The sequence below is a fragment of the Colias philodice genome, chromosome 10 (genome assembly GCF_061535455.1).
Source record: "Colias philodice isolate Cphi_HAF_F1 chromosome 10, ilColPhil1 Martin Lab GWU primary, whole genome shotgun sequence".
Lineage (NCBI taxonomy): Eukaryota > Metazoa > Arthropoda > Insecta > Lepidoptera > Pieridae > Colias > Colias philodice.
In genome coordinates this window covers 4,806,884-4,828,252 of record NC_143095.1, presented here as the reverse complement: position 1 = coordinate 4,828,252, position 21,369 = coordinate 4,806,884, and the positions used below count along the sequence as shown (strand labels likewise).

Here is a 21,369-nt window from a genome sequence, read left to right as displayed (position 1 = left end):
ATCTCAATCTGACTTATGCTGTTATTGACTAAGAGTAAGTAGATTAGAAAATATGTATTTTGTTCTGTCTCAATATAAGAACTCTATAGGTTTATTCCTCTGAGGAATGAACTGTCAAGTTGACAGATGATTATATACACATAATTGCCACCCTTCAAAGAAATTGAATTGAATTGAAGTTAGAGACATACTTAAATGTTATCACCACAGGTTATCACGTAGTCCTATGTTTCTATTTTAGACAAATATTTAATTAATAATTTTGAAAAATAGTCTTTAAAATTAAGCGGTATTGCCACAGGGTATTGCTATAACCGTATAACGGAATCCGACAAATCTTGTAGGTGCGAGTACGAGGAGATTAATTGGTACATCCAAGCACCTGCACTAAACGTGTTCTGTGCACTAAACTAATGCTCATTTACGGAGGCTTGCGTAAAATGTTGCTATGGTATTATTATGATTAATTTATTCGAAGTTCGAAGATCATGTTTAACTTTAGAAAGTTAGAAACAAAGAAACAACAATGGCGCTTTGTTTTTGTATTATACTGGCTTAAAACTAAATAATTTTACTAATGAAGAGTGGTACACTAGCTAATAATGTGCAAGTCAAAAGATTTTGCTTCTGAATAACTTAAAAAGGGCGATAGCTGATAGCAGCTGTAAGCCATCAAAGCAACGAGCCCACGATCTTTACGACAAAACAAGGGCCTAAGCACCCCGTAATTATATATTTTTATAACTTCGTAATTTAGCAATGTGGTAGTTACGTTTTTGTTTAAATATAAAACCCAGCCTATAGGAATAAATTGATGCTCTTTGCGTTCAAGACGACAGTGGCGATGAATCTTTTCAGTATGAATAAATTAATAATATAAAATATCCGATATTCTATTAAAGTCTTGTTTTGAGCAATACCTACTTTCTGAATTCTGCGAATCTTTTAACTAGTGCTATTGAAAATAAAATAAAATAGTTAAATTAAACCAATTGAAAAGCTTGGCTTACCTCATTTTAGGTAAGCAATAAGTTACGACTACAACGCAAGCTACAACCAACGTTATTGCTATAGGTACATTGTTGACTACCAGTTTGACGGGCAACCGCGCAAAGTGCACGGTCTAGCCACGTCTAGCTAAACGGCTTAGATGACTTTTGTGTTACTCGAAGTGTGCTGAAGTAAAATACTACAAATAATTAGTTATATGCAAAATTACATTTTAGAAGACCTTATTGTCTTCGATACGGTATGTCAGAAAATATTTACCGTGCTAACTGCTTATGAACCGTTTGTAGAAGATAAACAAGTCTTTTACGTTTTACAAATTCAGTTCCTTATAAATATATTTATAAGAAAGGAACCGTCTTCAATGCGTTATTGTCCAATTTTTTAAGTTGAAGACAGTACAAGATGCGCAGCCGGCTTTAGCACGTGCGCAAACTCGCTAGTAGCCGTTACATCAATCTTTTCCATCTCCCTTTTTAGTGTTATCTTATCTGAATCAGTTGGTGCCGGATAAAGACCCCTAAATCCTAACAAATAAAGAACAGATTCGTAAAACTATTAAACAGTTTAACGCGTTGAACTAAAGTCCTTTTTGTAACTTCTGCAGACAATGAAGGCATTCAATGTCTGGACAATGCGAGGTTCGGTACCGAGGCGATTAGACAGATTTATTTAACGGATCTCGGGAAGACGATGTATAGCGATACCAAACTTTTATTTTTTATTTAACTAGTTTTTATTGGGTAATTAGGTACCTATCAGGATTATTTTCCACCTTTGCTTTAACCCGGCGTCTGTATGGTTGGGTCAATATGACCCGCGCAATTTTCAATTGTTTGTATCTTTTAAGAATCGAACGCGACGTTGCCGTACTTCTCAGTAGCTGGAGTTAAGACATCACCTTTCTTGTTTTATGCCACAGTTTAGTTGTCGTGCGACTGCACCGGGAGTTACACGTGCGCAAACGTCAAAAAGGTAAATATGACCCAACTATACAGTCAATGTAACAATTATGCGCCATTTTAGTAGTTAGTGTAAAAAGATTATAATTTCCGTATTCTGTTATTTGTAGGTTATAATTTAAAATGGATCGTGATGAATGTGAGCGGCAGCGTATTTTAGCAATTTTAGAGCAATCTGATTCAGAGAAAAGTGGAATTTCGTCAGAAAGCGAGGAAGATCAGGATCGTGTCAGTGTTCAAAGTCAAGAGACTGACACAGAACAGGCGCCTTCTAGCAGTGACGAAGATGATACACCTCTAAGTGAACTACAGGTACAAAGATCACAATATTATGTTGGCAAAGACGGAACTAAGTGGCAAAAGCAACCTTTTCGTCAAAATAGACGTACAAGAATGGAAAATATTATTACAGTGCCTCCAGGAGTACAGCCACAAGCCAAGTCGGCTTTATCAGAAATAGATTGCTGAAGAATAAAAATAATAATCAAATTGTAAAACGGCGCCAATTCCTCAAAAAGTTAGGCCTTGCTCTCGTAAATAACCACTTGAATACTCGCCAAGACGTCGTGCAGTTGCCGAGAGAAACGCGAAAGAGAATCAGAGATTTTCTTGGAGAACCATCTGAGGAGCCACCTGCAAAAGTACAAGGTGTACGGAAAAGGTGTCAAGTTTGCCCAGCCAAAAAAGATCGCAAAACGACGCATACATGCACAAACTGTCACAAGTTTATTTGTCCCGAACATATTGTTCCGTACTGCAAAGAGTGCTGTGATATGTTGCAAGAATGAGACTAACTTAGGACTGTTTCATTTTTATTTTGATTTAAGTTTGAAAGATCTCGTTTTCAACTACACCAAAACGATAATTGTAAGATTATAAGTGAACATTTATGTTATTTTATAGTAACGAGACTGAGGATGTCTATTTTTGTTGATTATTTTTGTATGTTTTTTCATAACTCAAACAAAGATGCTACGATTAGTTAAATTGCCTTTTATTTCTGCTGCATAACCTTAAAATTAGTGTTCTAACTAAAATATACTCATATATTTATTATATATTTAAAGTTCAACAAAATAAAGGCTTCTACAATTCAGGGTAATTTTGACCCACTTGACAGTCGGTGTAACAATTTTCTACCATACAGACGCCGGGTTAAGTTAGTTTAATTTTAATATTTTATAGGTATCAATTAGGTACGCGTATTAGGAAAGAAAAATGATTTCCAAAGGATTTTATTTATTAGGTATAAGAATGGGGAACTCTGATCAGTTTCCATCAGACGTTGGTGGCTTTCCTGTCTCCAATACTAGATAATTTCAAACCTACATGTACAATGTACATATTATAACGTACCTATGTAATCCTGGTACGTACATTCTACAAGGCTATGACCATGCTATGACCTTCACTACTTATTACCATTAGTAAACTTTTTAATTTTATTAATCTCAATATGTATCTACGCGCACACCTGAACAAGATTTACAGGGTTACTTGTAAAACACCAGCAACCTCGCAGGACAAGATAGCTAACATCATAAGTAACAACATTGAGCTAGGTACAGGTAAATTAGCTTGGAGAAATTTTTGCATATGTAGTGGTGTGTATATTACTCAGATCTTAGAGCGCGTTTCCACTATATCGTTCTGGCCTATACAAAAATGTTTCGATATCCTAACATTACTATTTAATTTTATACTTATTCCTAGCAACACTTTTGTTTTCAATAAAAACAAGTTTTTATTTGAAAGAAAATGGTTTTGACTTTATAAAAAAAAATATATCATTCAATTTTACGTCCTTGAGCAAACGACAAGGCGACTACCGTGAAACAATAAAATATCGTGTCCATTATAATTTGTTTCATAATTAATATTTGACCATAATAATTACGAAACAAAACAAATAAATAAATCGTCACTTGATAGTGGAAAGTGGAAACACGCACAAAACCAGAATAAACCAGTTTACGCTGTCCGCAGGTGCCACGTGCAGTCGTTTGGTACCGTTAGAACATAAAGCACATTTCATTCAAAAATTATAATTATTATGTACGTAGTTTAATTGATAAATTTTGTATTTGTTGATTGTTGTTATTATTTGTTATTATTGTTATAATATTTGTTGAAGTGAATTACATGTCCCGCAGCCGGAGGCCCCAAATGAAAACTCAGATGTATTTAAAAACTACATTTAATAGCTAAAATGAGACTTTTACACCCATGTCTGCACGATGCAGACCGGAATTAAAGAATGAATTTATACAGTTTAATAATTATAAAGACGTAAGCTTGGATGCTAACTAAGGGAAATCGCATCCACATTCTATTCCCGTGCGAACGGCGTATTCAGCAGTTTTGTATGAAGGCAGGGCCATAACTAGTGTTTAATTTGTGTGTAAGTGTTGTAACTTTATATTGTTAATTCAATATGGCTCCAGTGTTAAAACATGGTCGAGGCAAGCCTTTGACTTCTCAAACTAAAGAATTAAACTTTAAATGTCGTTTCTTTTTCAGGTTAGTAAATTTTTCATTTTAGTAACATTGTTAATGTAAAAGTTATATGTATGTTAAATGTGCAAATATTAAAATAAAGTCTCATCTTTTTCAGAGGAGAAACACATATAAGTAGTTTAATTTAAAATCCCTTATATATACAGGGTTACTTGTAAAACACCGGCAACCTCGCAGGACAAGATAGCTAACATCATAAGTAACAACATTTGTTCTACGACTTTTGATAATTTGTTAGATTTTATTTTCATACAAAAATAAATATTCATTTAATTTTCCGTCTGAATATTATAAACTCTACGCCTCCCAAAAATTACGTAAACAAAAAGCGAACGAGAGGGGGAAGGGGGCGTCGCGTCGTCCATCCGATAATTAATAGAACATAGACTTACAAATGTAAGGAGAGTACAATAAAAGTTTAAAAAATCATTTAAAAATAATTTATTGCGTTATGCCAAAAGTCGTAGAACAAATGTTGTTACTTATGATGTTAGCTATCTTGTCCTGCGAGGTTGCTGGTGTTTTACAAGTAACCCTGTATAAAATAAAAACTAAAAATAAAATGTTGTTTTATTTTATTTGCTGACCATACACTACTACAAACGCAAAAATTTCTCCAAGCTAATTTACCTGTAATGCTCGACCCGTTTATTTATACCAATTTTACCTGAAACCCCAATGAATATAGCGAGCTCAATATCCATTTTTCCATTACACGGACGTTCTTACACTTTTAGCAAAGCTGAAAGTTACCGATTGTGATCACGAGGCGATAACGATAATCGGTGTGGAAGTTCCCACGTAAATCGCCTCAATCGAGCAGAGGCCGCACGCCATCGGTGCGGTGACATCAAACGATCCGCTGAGATGCGGGTGGCACGTGCTAACACTTCCCACTCGTTAATAGATGACCCCTATCACATGTGACTTGAATGCGAATGTTACTTATAAAGATTATTATAATTTCCCATGCAATTGGTAGAATAATAACATTTAAAAGCAGACAGCCATTGTTAGGAAACTGGTAAATATTGAAATGATTTATTTTTCAAACGTTATTTTAATATTAGATGATAGAGTATATTTTTGGCAAAAAAAGTAATTTATGAAGAATTCGTTTTACGTGAGCTTTTCAAAACAAAGCTTTAATATAAATTAAAAAAAGCTTGATAATGTGGGTATCTAATATTAAAAAAAAGAAAAGAAAAAATTACGTGTTCGTCAAAATGCATGTAGGTACTAAGTAGGTAGGTATCCCAAGTCAAAAATCTTATCAACAAATTTGGTATGGTATTTTTATTTTTTATATTATTAACCAATTCTTTGTACAATATTTACTACAATATATTATTATAATTCAACACGAATATTAAGAAAATTAAAATACGATAAACGCTAAAGGTAAAGCACACGGACCATGGCACATGGCCCTTTATTAAAGTGAAACTTTTATTACATCGTCTCAAACTTTTTGGTCGTGTAGCGCATGTCGCGTGTATCGCGGCTGCCGAGTAGGTATACCTACTCGACAGCCGACCGTCACGCGACATGCGCTACACAAAGCAGTGTTCGGAACCGTTCGAACAGTTTCACTTTTACCGTGGTTTCATAAAACCACACAACATTTTTTAATATTCCATTTATATTTACACCATTCGCATTCACACCAAATTCGACAGGATACGAATATTTATTAACAATTCAAATGATAGACAAGGTATGCAGGTATCTAAAATTGACCCTCTTGTATAAAAACGACATCAATATTGAAATTTATTTTTAAGAATGTTTTTGGACGTTTCTATATGTTTATATTAAAGGTGGAATCCTATTTTCGGAAATTTCTCGGAAATTCTGCAAAAAGGTTATGAATTATTCTAATTCATTTTTATAACAAAAAAGTGGATTCTTACTATTTATTTAAATTTATGTTATTCTGTGCATGCATGCAATTCAAATCGAAATAATGGTAACACGATAAAACAGAACGCCGAACGTATTCTTAGTGTAGCAATCTTCGCTACGCTTTAACGATAGAACTTTTTCTCAAAGCGTAATGCCGAACCGAAATCATGCAATTGCGCTGTCTGGCGCCGGCAGATGCTGAATAAAGGCAAATTGCAAGTTCACCTCGCGCCCCGCCGCTTCCCACGGTATCGGCGACGGCTCACGGAACCACTGTAAAACTCTACATTCATAATAAATACAAACGGAAGCGACCGACTTATGAAAACGTTCAGCTTTGTCGCAAAGCGTTCTCGCCTTAATTGCTGTTTGCGAAAATGAGATAAGAATTGAAATTATAGCTCTTATAATCTTTTGCTACGTAGTACTTTTGTTCAAAATAAGTTCCATTATAAGCTAAATTAAATTTCTTATATTGCATTAAATATTTTAGATTCTTTCACAAGTTTTATTCGTTGCGGCTAGAAAGAGGTTGATATTAAAATTCTGCACATTGAACTACTTTCTTAGAAAAAAAAAACATAAAGTAGTCATACTTTCATCAAAAAAGAAAAAAAAAATGTTTTGAATGTTATAATCAGCTAATTTTTTTTTACTAAATTATTTAAATATTTGTTCTAAATGCACTGATAAAAAATGTGAACATTCAAATAAAAAAAAAACATAGGATACTCTACCTATTCCTGATTTAATAGATCTATACATGTTTAATTGTATATGTAGCCTATACATTCGCCCTACTTATATAATATAGGGCGAATGCATAAAAAATCATAAAACAAAATATTATTCCAGCTAGCGTATCTCCAAAATGTAACAAGGTAGAGTAGCCCTTTAATAGAAATATGTATATCAGGAAAATAGTACATTTCAATATGCAATAAAATCGGATAACGTACGCGACCTCAGATCTACCGGATTTTCGCGCGCACACCTGAACAAGATTGCTGTACCCGGCTATAAAAAACCTACGTTCAATCGTGTCCTCAAACTTTGAAAAGAACCCTCGCATTCCGCAGTGTCTATAACAGATGGGAGCGGAAACAAGATTTTCATCCCGATTTACATAAACAGTTTCCCACCGAACCCCTTGAGGGTTAAATATGACGTAATGACGACACGACATTACCCACTAAACTTCCATGTTATATCTCGTCCAAGTGCCGCTTTACGAACGAAAGGACTTTCGATAATAGTTGATAATGACCCGTATCGTAAAGAAACATATGATAAATGTTGTTTTTTTTGTATAATGCAGTATTTTCAAAAGAAAAGTAAATAAGACCAAGTTTTCTGTGCTAACTTGAATATAGGTCATGAAAAGCAAACACTGCAGTTATTTGAAACGTGTAAGTTTAGATAGCGGATGACAAGCCGTGTATTTTACCCTCGAGGATAAATAGGCATTTTATCAACATCCGTTAATGTTTGAGAGTGAAATAATTTTACAAATGAATTAATGAATGAAGCTGTTTGCCTTCTGTTTGCTTACTGTATTATCTGCATGTATGAAATTAAGTTCTAAAATTATATAGTTCTTTAATCTATGCATTTATCACTGTAATATGGTTTTATAAAATAATGTGTAAAATGAAAAAAAAAAATAATAAATAATTGGAATAGCATGAATTTTATGAGTGGGTATGACAAAAAGAAATAAAAATAACAATTCTATTTTCCATTCCACGTTTCATGAAAACGAAGCTGTGAAAATGAGATAGGTATTTATTCTTTATACTTAATAAATTTATAATACTATTATATTATGTCTACACTTGTTTAAAAAAATATAGTTTTATTGAAAATACAATGCGAGCTGGTAAAGACCATTTAATTTATGTTTCACTTGTATTATGCCATTCATTAATTTATATTGTAGGAATAGTAATTTACAACACCGGAAGCGATTGAATCTTTCAGTAGACTTAATAACGGACAGTCATAACAGCAACTATAACTTGCACCAATTTCCCAAATCTTCTTAGGGCCGATTTTTCAATGCTTGGATAAAACTTATTCGTCGAATAATGTATAAAACAACCATTTTAAAAACGTATTCTAATTGCCCGTATTTGACAGTTTACGTGACATTTTAATATTATCGTGTAATACTTTATTGGACGGATAAGTTTTATCCAAGCATTGAAAAATCGGCCCTTAGAGAACAAGGCGTTTTATGTATATTTAAACATGTTATGATGGTAGGATAACTAATTTATTGTAATTCAAGCGCTTTTTATTACGCATAACCTTGTCGACGTGAGCATGTGACGGTTCACGGTATCGCGTAATAAAGTTGGCCCGGCCCCTCGCTAGCGCTTAATATTAAGAGTTCGCCTTATATCCTTACCTACATACATTATGTACGTCCTTTGCAATCTTTTCGTTGTTGCCCCCTTTGTGCCTGATGAAAAGAACCGGGGCCAGTAAGGGAGTATGTGTGAATAATTGAGGAGTGGCGCTCCCGTCTTGCTCGGTGAAATCTTACGAAACTCATTGAGCCCCGGGTTCCGCATGCACGTGTGCTTTCTAAAGCTAACAGCAAGATATAACTGAGCGCAGAATATTAATCCCCAAACTCAGCTGTTGAGTTTGCGTACTGTAAACTGTTATTGTGCATAGAACGAATATTTATGCTTAGTTTAATTGTACATTGGATTATATTCAATAGTTGTGTGTGTTATCCTTACATTATATAAGCCGAACAATTTATTTTATACATTACTTTTATAAACTATAAAGTTTTCGAGGTCTATTTAAGACTTTTAGTCAACATGACACTGCAGTTGAATATTTATGAATAAAAACCAATATAGTCCGGGATACATCGCCCATTTTTGCAAGTGATTACTATCAAGCTAATTTTTCGTGAGTAGCTTTATTTTGATGAGATGACCAATAATTTCATGTACGAAACTCTCGATTGTGGTAGCTAACAGAGTTAACAAGGATAAAAATTTTTGATGTGATGGTTCTCAAATATTTATTACGCAATTTGTAGGACAATATGTCTGTTGAATTATATAAGTATTAAATAAGTGAAAATAAAAAAATCAGCTGGTTAGTAATCATTTATGATGACTTCGTTATCGATTCGTTATCGATACACATTGGAAAGGGGGACTCTTTGATCAAACCATAGATTTTGTAGGACAAATATTTTTTCGAATAATTTAGATAATTATCTTGAGATTGAACAAAAAAAAACATTCAGTTAGTAATTAATATTTGGGAACCATCAAATCAAAATATTTTATCCTTGTTTCCTCTGGTAGCTACCACAATCGAGAGTTTTGTACATGAAATTATTGGGCATCTCATCAAAATAAAGCTACTCACAAAAAATTAGCTTGATAGTAATCACTTGCAAAAATGGGCGATGTATCCCGGACTAATAGGTACCTACTTACATTACGGTACGTACGTACAAATTATTCAGACAAAAGTACTAATTGTGTTGATGTTGTTATGTTGATAGTTGGTACTGCATTAGGTTATAAGTTTTCCGTCAACTGCAATCTCGTATAATATTCAATTATCGTATGAGAGTGATTCAGTAGTATTATAGGAACATGAGAGGCACTTAATCCGGCTGAGAAAGTAAGCAGTTTCGACGTGAAAGCGATAACAGCGAACAACTGGGAAATACATGTGGTAGGTATATGTACCAGTTGTAAAGGGATTGATTGGAAGATTGATACATACGTAGTTCCATTGAGCTATACTGTGTAGTCAAATTCTGGTACACTAATTACTTTGAAATATTTAAGACAATTTCTTCTTTTCTCTTGCAGCCTACATTTTAGTTTCAAAGTTGTATAAAGTAAAGAAATTTACTTACCAGTACCAATGCATAACAGGTAGAGTCAATCCTTTAATTCAATTTTAAAACTTTGTCACATAAATACATTTCTGAATTTAAAGTTAGAATTAGGAGGCTTACATTAAACACAAACAATAGTTTAGTTTTTATAATAAATTACTGACTTCGCCTTACTGTGCTCTATTTGCTTAAGGCGGTTGAAACATGAACGTAAATTCCAGTAGTGATTAATCTTTATCCTTATTTTCGTAGCTGGGTTTACAATTCTAACAAATGACAGACATAAATCTATGAATTTGGTTTACTTTTACCCGACTGTAGAATCTATATAAAACAGAATAATATACAGTGCTCGTAAAATATGCTACGATGTTTTATCAAGAAAATACGGACTGTGAAATTCACCAACAGTATTTAAGTACATTCATTGTCAAAATTTCAAGATAATTTTGGCGCTTCAACAAATTTACATCCAGAGATAAAGTGAAGCAAAGCATAGCATTAAATGCTAACAATAGGGCCTTAATGTTACATAAGAAATAGTATTCATGTATGGTGTTTACACAACGTATCGTAAATAATAACGAGAATAAGCTTAATTTTAGGGAAGCTTATTACTAGTAAGATTGTTCTGCCTACTTGTGTTATAGAAGATAAGTCTAAGTGTAAGCACGAACTCGGTCTTATAGTTGTTTTCAGCGAGAAGAGTTTTTATAGTGACAATAAATATACTACCGTTATAGTAATAACTACTTTCTTCTTTTTATGCGCACCTACTTAATATCTAAAGCACATTAGATAGAACAATCTATACCTACTGACCATGGAAATGGAAACGGTTAATGGAAGTTTCTTGTGAAGTCTTAATTCTTTGAATAAGGCGATTCAAATGCATTCTACGTGTTACTTGAACACTTTTTACAGAAATCTTTCAGAGTTTTACTGTACTGATAGTTATAAATTTGTATTTGTCCTCTCTGAGGATTGAGACAAGGACATCTCTACTGAAAAAGTTTAGTCATGAGTCTCTTAATACTGTAAGCCCTTATATGTATATACCTAAATAATAAACATTTCTAGCCACGTCATTTGACCTGCAGCTAAATATATTATATTCATTGTAACATCCCATAGCACACTACATCATTTAATATTATGTAATGATAAACATACCATATAATCCCTTAACTAAATCATTCACACGAAATTTACGTCACAAAGGTTACAATCAACCAGATTGTCGTGCACTGTACAAATTATTGTGCTAATTGTCCTACTTTGAATACATGCGTTCCTGTGAGGATGGAATTCAAACGCCCAAAGTGTATTTCAAAATTGAACGTAGGCTAATAATTTCCACAATGCTTTGTCTGCCTTCTGAACAATGAAAGGTTCGCTGATGTAACGCTCAATTTTCTTTCGATATATTATACAATATGTTTTTTTAAAGCATCCAGTAAATAAATAAGGTTACAGCTGCACGCCCAAAAAATAAGAGTACCTAGAGCTTCAAGGACTCCCATATTATGTATTTGTAGTATCATTGGTAAGGCAGATGTGGCAATTTGTCACTGTTCATTCGATTTCGATGAAGATAATCGCCTTTGCGATTTCGATCGCAAATTGGTACTCGGACAAAATAATATGAACTCTGTTATCGTTTCTGAGAAGCAATCATTCGATATTAAAAATTGTTGATCTCTCTAGTTTAAGAACGTTAATTCTAAACATCGGTGCAGATACTCACATACAGATACTAATACCTTTGTTTTTCTGTCTAAGATTGTCAATTATTATAGGATAAAACTGGCTACCTTTGTTTTTCTGTCTAAGATTGTCAATTATTATAGGATAAAACTGGCTTTTTATAAATATTTAGTATGTTTTCGATATAAGCATGTTCGTATTACAGCTACTTCTGTTTGAATATTCTTTTTATTGTTTTCGACCGGAGAAAGGCCAGGACAAGTCGCTAGTTCTCATGGAATGGAAGCTGTGGGATGCAACGTAATTTACTTCAGAATTAAATTGACTATCTATAAACGAGTTGTACGAAAATAATTCCCGTCGGGATTTCCATTGAACTGAACTGAAACGATTGAAGGTGGCTGGGCGAAGATGTTGATAGCTTTGCTGTAGGTATTAAAAGATTGAACCCTCATTTTATTCAGGGCATACACTGTATATATAATATATTCTGTATTACATCATATTTTTAAGATAAAAGTCTAATATTATGAGATTAGTTTGATTTTGTTGTAGATAGAGCATATAAAATTATAAAATAGGTATGTACCTAAAGGCTTCGAGGCTCTAGGCTATTTTGACTTTAAATAAAAAGAGTATCGCATTCTTAGTCAAAATTAAAACATTATGCAATGCTTTGCTTTACATAACACAAAAATATTGCGACACGGAAAATTCAAATTAGCGGATGAGTTAATATAAAATTGTACGTGGAAAAGGTTGAGCACAAATCTTCATGCTAGTTAAACAATTATACTGAAATTATTTTCTACGTGAATTACATCAACTTATGTGTGTAAATAATATACATTACACAGTTAACAGAGCTTAATGTTATTGTGATGAAATACTAAATAATTATGTACGAATACCTATAATTAAATAACATTGTGTGTTATCATTACAATTTATTCTCTGTTAATACCACGGGAAATGTTCAAATTTAAATTTGCTATTTTACAATTAAATGAATGTAAATGCATGCAGGTTCATTTCAGTTTTCCAAATGAGATATATTCATTTAAAATAGAATGCAGTGCACCTGGAACTTTACAATATAATTTATTTTTATCGCTCTACAATTTTCATTAAATTATATGAGGTTTTAATATATTAACATGTCTGAAACTAAATAAAATATGTTAATTATAATAAAATACACTATTTATTATAAACAATAGAAAATAATAAGGATATTCACCTGAATTATTGAAAAAAGTTTGTCCAAGTAAAATGTCCTTTGATTTAGAGGAAGTTCAATACTATGTTTGCGATGCTTGAATTCACGCAGAACAATGTATTTTACTAAGGGTCAAGTAGCAAATATCTCAGGTTCCCTTCTTAATAAATTAAAGGTCTCATTATTTTAAACAGAGCACGTTCTACGTTATCGTTGAAAAGATCTTTTGTAGGCCTAAAGCACTTGGGGAAAGTCAATCAGGACCGTTAAGCTTTGAGCATTCGCAAATTAATGAGTCAGGCACACATACCTACCTAGTGTTGAGACCCTCAATGTTTTTATAATAAAGCCAAAATATGTACTCAGGAAATTGAGCCGTAGAGAGTGTTTATATTCATGTATGGTACGCGAACGTGAAACGTAAACATAGAAAGATTAAAAAACATCTTGGAGATTTCTTATTACATCGAATTTTTCTACTGCCTGCTGGCTGCTATATAATATGTAGCATAGTTTTGAGACTATTAATGTTAGTTATACGATATATTCGCCTCGGGATATAAAGCTATATAAATATGAAATAAATATACACTCATAAAAAACGAATACGTTAAAACATCAATTTACATAACAATGTAAGGGATGGCTTTCGTGAGAAAATTCCGTTACTTGGTCGTCCCTCGTATAATTTCGACGATTATAATAATTTAATTTCTGTCCTGATTACGTGCATTCCCACCGGGCGAACACTCACCCCAGTACAGGTAAATACAGATAGGTAAGACGTTCAAGGGGTCGAAATCAATACAACAAAGAAAAAGTGCGCTATTGTGTGCTTTTACGCAAGGAGCCCACGTGCGCTTACGCTCCCACGGTGGCGTTGCGAGGGATTTCGGGACACATATATAAGGGTGTCAAAACTAAACAACATCACTTCCAAATTTTCGATTGCACCGAACACACCGGGGACCCGCCGGGTCCCCGGCTACAGTGCGCATTTAATATTAACATCACGTTCAAAGTTCGCATTACTAGTTTGTCAATTAAAAGTTGGAAGCAAAAGCGAAGTTAATCAATGTTTTAGTAACAGTAAAAGCAATTTCGTTTCGTGAAAAACATCTTCGTAAGTCTATTTGGAGATTGTTTCGAGGAACACTTTGGAGAATATATATTGGTAAGTAAACTTTATCACTTTCCAGTTTGTCTGTTTTCTTCCGGAATTCAAGACTTTTTCGAATACTTACGATATAGGTAATTGTTTTGAACATGTTTTTCTCCATTAGTATAATTTATAGGTCAATTAATGAATATATTTGTGGTAGGTACCTAGACAACTTACATTTCCATCAAAATGGAAAGTAAAGAAAAACAAACTTTCTTTCCGGACTAAATATGTATAGATCATAGAAATCTAAATAACAAGACACTAGAAGTCGTAAGCGTGCGTGACCTTGTCGCCACTCAGGTGATTTGCACATCACCAGTGCATTCGTCACTGTTCAGTTGCTCTGGAGACGTATGAGTGTATACATGGTGTGTTTCAGCAATTCCCATTGCGGAAATTCTTCCACAAGTTGTAATTATACTTATAAAGGAATAATATTTCATCGGAAAATATATTTTTTTAGAAATAATGCCGTTTTTCCTTAAAATTATAGAATATTTACAAGTATTACGAGTGTCACCATAGTAATCGAAATAACAATGAATGACACAGTCGACCATTCTTATTATCACGTTTGTTCGTATTGGAGCAAAAAGTCTCATCTACTTAGGGATGTTATTCTAAAATAAACCGTAAATTCGTGCGTTAGGATACATATTCAAAAGCTTAATTTAATAGATACATAGTTAGTTTTCACTAAAATCAAGCTGTCCAATAAAAGGCATAGTTTACTTGTGTGTACTGTTTAGCTTTCGGTTTGAATGTGTTGATTTTGGCGACAGCGGTTTTCATACGAATTATGACATTATAGCCCTTCTATGTGTCTTGTTATTTAGATTTCTATGGTATAGATATTTATTTTGGTAATTTTTGTTACAGGCTGGACACCAATACATTGATATCATTCGACGATTCAGAGATATTTCTCAACATTGATATCATCAACATCGATTCCCAATCATCGATTCTCATCAAAAAGGTACGTTTGAGTACAAAAAGTGGATCATTTACTGAAAAATGACGCAGTCGATTTGATTTGATTTCTAAAATCCCAAAGATAGTGTAGGTTTAGTACTGATATTGTGTGATCAATTAATTTTAATTTCATTTTATCAATTCTTTAGCGTAGTATAATAGGTCTTAGGAATGAACATTAACGTAATTCGGTTCCAAAGTTGTAAATAAGTAAAATGTATAGAGTATGGTTTCTCCCGCCTTAATGCACGGTCTTGTTTGTTGTCGCGTTAAAGTTTCATGTTAAGTTTAACTTGTTACGCTTGTTCTCAGTTCAATTGTTGCTATTGTTGTTAAAAACCGTTAATCATTGTTAACTACTGCTTCTTTTTGAATGATTGAGTTTTTGTTAAGTTTTCTTCGTTTACTTATTACTCATTGTTTTTGACCAACTACTTGCCTTACCTACTGTCTTAACTTTTGTTGATAAACGTTTAAATGTTGTTTCGTTTGCATATTTCTCAAAAATATCTTTAATTAGTGAAGTTATAATGTTATCTCAAAATCAGTTATTACAATCAGCTGGTCTGATTACTGTTATCGTTTGATTAAAAATAAAATGTTTTTAGCTTTTAGTTTGCGGTTATGTTTAAACATTAAAGTCCGTTGAGTTTTTGTTTTAGTTTCAAAACCACTTCGTTAAGTTTGACGTTAATAATTGTTTATAATGCGATGAAAACGATAGTAATATTAATCATTGCGTAAATAGTTGAATTTTTGTTTGGTTCATTTTTTTCTGTTTTGCTCTGTTAAATATGTTCGGATTAAATTGCCACCAGTTTTAACGTTTGAATAACAATTTCAGGTTTTTTGGAATATTTTGTTTCCAAATTCTAATTTACGTTATGTTTATTCGGTTTTTAAATAACTCATAGTAAAGCTACTCAAAACAAGACAACAACAAAAAAATTGTTATATTTTTTGTTACTATTAATTCTCGATTACGAAAATGTGAAAGACAATCTTTTTAATTTGTAAGAATGTTGAATTTTTGTTTGGGAGTTTTTGTTAATTTTTTGTTACGATTACGTTTGTGATTTTCAGACCTTTAATAGGTTGAAACTTTCATTTAATCAGTTTGGGATACAATTACCTGTTTACCATCAATTTCTAAATTAAGTTCTGTTGATATTTTGTTACATTTGCAGTTCAGTTAATTTTGTTAATTTGGCGGTTATTTCATTTTGTATTTTGCAATGATTTAAGTGATGTTAATTTATGATCCACTAAGTGTTAATTTTGTGTTGGTAAATAACCCGGTTTCGTTTGTTGATTTTACTGTTTCTCTTCGTTACGTTTCATGTTTTTAATTTGAAAAATTGTTTAAAATTTCTCAGAAATTGTTCAAAAGCATCTCTTTGTACCTTCAAAGGTAATAATTTCTAGACTTTAAACCATGCGTTGTTAAGAACACAGTCACAAAGTGCCTTAAACCAAAAAGTGCCTGCATTCTTTTAAAAAAATTGCCTTCTTTAAAGGTTTTTCATGAATAATTAATCTTTAAAAAATGCAATTATCGTACTTGTAATAATCTAAGAAAACTTGGTATCATGCTTTAGTTGCTATGTACCAGTACCCATAGTAGTACGTATAGTTTATATTAAAGCTTACCAAAATGCCCTTATTACTTACGATAATAATTTCTGAATGTTTGTTGACTCAACTTAGTGATCATTTTCGCCCTCAAAATTATGGTGAAGCTATATCAGTAGCTTATTTAATTTTAATACAGTCATGTGCAGCTATATTTCCATAAAATTGCCGAGATAATGCGACCTTAATTAAATTGTTTCATACAAGCGCCGCACTGTATACACTCAGCAAATTTAACCATAATGTTTTAACATTTACTTTATAAAGTTTATCAATATCCTCTCCGGGGCGAAAATGGTCATTACGGTACCATTGTTACATCGTTACCAATCGCTTTGATCGTTTGTTACCACGTTCGTTAATGTTATATAATTTGTAAGTGTTGATTCATAGTTGTTTTTATTTGGATGTTTAATTGTTTTAAGTTACAAGGCTGTGTTTGTTAGTTTTATGTTAAGTTTTCGTTTTAACTGTTTGTATTGTTCTTGTTATGCCGTCATTAAGGCCGCTAAATTGTTACCGGAACACCGATGAAATAATTGTAAATGTAAATACCTAGTAATTAAGTGAATCGTGTGTAAGTTAAAACTAAAGCTTTGGATAAAATTAACAGATAAGTATATATAAGGGACGTACGAAAGTGTGTGATTGTGTGAAATAAATTTGATGAAAAAAAATGTTGTTTTACTAAATTAAATAACTCGTATCCTAAGTGGCGTTCGGATTGAATAAAAAGTTAATCTGGTCGGAAGCGGTTGGATCGCGTCCAACTGCTGGGCGCCTAACGTCCACTAACAAATGAGGTCGTCATCTCACAAGAACTCTAACCCCAATATATTACTTTTAACGTGAATTTTCCGGCTAAAATATTATATTTAAAGTACCTTTAGTTACTCACATATACCTACATATTTTTATTTTATTCTTTAACACAATATTGATAAATAATTTAACGACAGTTTGTCAATAGAGGCTCTATTTTATGTGATTTTAAGTCTATTTTTTCTTAAAGTTCAATTATTCGTAAATCTTAACTTGAGTTTTAGAGCAGAAACTGTTTTAAAAGGAGGTTACGTCCAATACCATACTCTATTTTCCAAAGAAATTGTGTCACAAATAAGATTGCGTTAGACGCCATCAAGTTTCATTGATGTTGTAATGACTCTCTGAAATATTTTCTTCGCAATTTCTATGGTAACGTTTCTATAAAAGCCAATGAGGAAATAAAGAAATGTTACAAACAGACTGATTTAATATATGAATCTCGTATTTGAACAAGGCAATTTAAGTAAACAGTTTGATAGCTACCAAGTGCCTATAATGACGTATTTTTATATCTCGAGGGCAATTAAAATAATTAAGTTAAAAAAAGAAATCACTAAGAATTCAAGATGTACCTACAAGACAGATTAAAAAAAATAGAGTTATAGTTCTGGTGTTACGAAAATAAGAATTGGCTCTTGTATATTTGTGTAAATACGCAAAAGTGTAGCACATGTGCATGTTTGGAGTTGTACCATGTTGACAAACGTGTAGACTTGAAACTTAAAGTAGTTTTGGGTTGATATGCAACGTTGGAAAACATTGCATCTCGTACGCGTACACTGTCAGTGTAATGAAGATAGTTTTCGGAATGGAAAACAAGAAGTTGGTTTCATGCAATCTCGCCGCTTAGACTCTTCTTAATTGCTTAACTTTAACCGGCGCCTCTTCCTGTCCTAGAATTCGTTTAACTTTCTGCATACTTCACTCAACATAGTAACTGACATTTAATATCGTTCTGCGGTAACATCGTGCTTATCCGAGTGAAATCAGTTTTTTTACATGAATCAGGTCTTTTTTATCATATTTTTTGCATATTCGATTTGCCTAGTACCTATTTAATTACCATTAAAATTTTGCATGGTCCTTCATTAGTAGGTCCTAAACTAGATACTTACCTAATTAAATGAAATGTTATGAATTAACAAGACGTATTGAATGAAAAACTTCAACGTATTGAATGAAATAATTTGACCGCCTCCTTGGTACAGTGGTTGACGCGTGAGCGTAACACCGAGGGGTCCTGGGTTCGATTCCCGGCGGAGACGAAGAAAAAAAAATGTCTCGGTCTGGTAGGACACAGAAGGCTGATCACCTACTTGTCCCTAAAGAAAATCGATCAGTGAAACAGATGCATCTGCCCCTTACCCCACTTGGGGACATGGGACTTCACTATTGAATGAAAAGTACACATATCAAAATATTTTTCTATATTTTGAATGAATTGTAATGAAACTTTATTTACTTATTCTGTGCATACTGTTAACGATTTTACTATTTTTAGAACGTATTTATATAGTCTAGACACTTTTTATTGCATAAAGTCTATAATGTTGTTAATTTCAAAACATTTACTGTAAGGCTCTGAAGGAACAGTTTTACTCTCTTCGTTTATTTGTGCAGCGGGTGATATTTCTTCGGGGTTGCTTGCGAGTGTCCCTCGGAGAACGTTCACTATTTTATTACACTGCTCGCTTCGTTTTAACTGCTTGTCCGTCCGTTCCTGTGTACTCACAAGCCTTCGTTGGTTGATTTGAATATTATTTATTTTCTTCTTTATAAAGTTAACGTAATAATCCACTTGATACTGCAAATTATCCACGCTCCAATAGAACTTTAAGTCAATAAGGATCGTTAATAATAATGCAGCATACAGTCCGGCCAAACCAACTGCAAAGTAGAACAACGTTGGATCGCTTCTCGAGAAGAATGGACATTCCTCTTTTAGTGTAAGACAATTCCAGAAATATGAAGGCGATAAAACACTGTCTTCCATTCGATTCATGGCGGATAATGAATTAAAAACGGAAAATTTATTTTAAGTTTTTGACACTTCCCACGACAGAGCGCCGAAGTTTCTCCGGCAACTGACTTGAAAGAATCGAATGCAGCCAGTTAAAAAAATCAATATTTTAACACAAAAAGGTTTGTTCTGCAAATAGTTTACTTTCTTTGTTTACGAGCATCGTGAATAGTTAAAGTTACAGTCAAGATTTAAACAGGATCTATATTACTAATACATACTTATATTGATGAGTATATCTAATGTCTTAGAAACAAAACAATAGTCGGTAGGTATAGAATAATCGCAAAATACCATTGAAATTAACTATTTTATGATAAAAATGCTCATCACGACAAATTAAAATTATGTTTATGTACTTTTGATGTAAAATCGTTTACATTAGTGGGAAGGCCGTATTATCTAGGTAACTAAATTTTAATTAATTATAAAGATTATTGAGTAGGTACTTATTAACTAAGTTTACAGAATGGTAATACGAAATTAGATAATCAAACCAATCATTATTATTATCAATGATAATTATTGTTATCCATGTAATATTTATCTTTAAATATTATGTTGATATAATTTATAGTTTAATTTTAAGTTTCAAGAGATTCATTTAATTTATATTGGAAATCTCTGTCCGTTTGATATATCAAAGGGCTTTGGGATCGGACAGACATTTAACCAGAGCAATGGACCGAAATGATTCCATAACTGTAGTATAGGTAATTTTGTTACGGAACTCTACAAAAAAGTTGAAAAAGCATAGCAAATCATCCTTGACTTATAGTTTTGCATCCTGTAACTCGGCTACATTCAATTTTATCAAAACTGCCTGCAAAAGTATTTGTATAAGTTTTGTTGATATTTCATCCATAACTTTTGAACTTCTTGTAAGTTGGGACGTTGATGTGAGCCAACAACATGTCTTATATTTTATCCAACTATGTTGAAATAAAAATAATTTTTAAGAAATATTTTAACTTACAAAAAAATATGAAAATTAAGTAGGTAAATACCTACATTTTTTTTAGATAATTATCATCTTTGTGAACTAACAGTTAATATACGCTTGTATATTAACTTTCAAAATGCAGTAATTTTGAGTGAGATTGATAGTTTATTAAAAAGTAAAGTCCCGTTTTTCGTACAGGCAAGTATGGTCATCAGTCTTCTGAGCAATGCCAGACGGAGATGTTTTCAACCGCTACCAAAAGCACCGAAAAGTTCTTACATCGTAGCATGTATTTTTTAGTATACCTACGTATGTAATTGCAAAGTAGGTTGATCCTTTATCAAGGAATTCTTTGGTTCTACGCCCACGCTTCATTGAAGAGGCTGTTGATGTTAAAAAACACTTAATTAATATTATTTGTTTGTAGAGAGCCGCGGCTGTCCTTAACTCATGAAATATGGGACTCCACTTAAACTTTTAGGAAACCTTTACCTTTTAAGAGTGCTGAACCCGCATCAGTTTGTCAATTAACTTATTTGTACAGAAGTTATAGAATGAGTAGTTTGCTTAAAATTATTCTATGCCTGTTTGTTTACGTAATAGTAAGT

The 21,369-nt window shown here is 32.7% G+C and overlaps 3 protein-coding genes across 3 annotated transcripts in view; 1 reads left to right on the top strand and 2 right to left on the bottom strand.

The window, feature by feature from the left end:
- The first annotated feature begins 1,796 nt into the window (after nt 1-1,796).
- On the top strand, nt 1,797-3,118 carry LOC149485167 (uncharacterized). The gene is made up of 2 exons (XM_089699600.1): nt 1,797-1,983; nt 2,081-3,118. The coding sequence occupies exon 2, from the start codon at nt 2,094-2,096 to the stop codon at nt 2,436-2,438; it is 345 nt and encodes a 114-aa protein (XP_089555726.1). The 5' UTR covers nt 1,797-1,983; nt 2,081-2,093; the 3' UTR covers nt 2,439-3,118.
- Nucleotides 3,119-3,535: 417 nt separating this feature from the next.
- Nucleotides 3,536-21,369, bottom strand: part of LOC149485143 (coiled-coil domain-containing protein 12) — a 480,484-nt gene continuing 462,650 nt past the window's right edge. Inside the window, exon 4 of the transcript XR_016316194.1 lies at nt 3,536-5,125. The gene's annotated coding sequence lies outside the window, so the exon portion shown is untranslated. The remainder of the gene's footprint in view (nt 5,126-21,369) is intronic.
- LOC149485166 (uncharacterized) lies at nt 19,327-19,800 on the bottom strand. Its single transcript, XM_089700335.1, has one exon. The coding sequence runs from the start codon at nt 19,798-19,800 to the stop codon at nt 19,327-19,329; it is 474 nt and encodes a 157-aa protein (XP_089556461.1).

Coding starts and splice junctions, on each gene's coding strand:
- LOC149485166 (XM_089700335.1), bottom strand. CDS start 19,800: ATGAATCGAATGGAAGACAGTGTTTTATCGCCTTCATATTTCTGGAAT.
- LOC149485167 (XM_089699600.1), top strand. CDS start 2,094: ATGGATCGTGATGAATGTGAGCGGCAGCGTATTTTAGCAATTTTAGAG.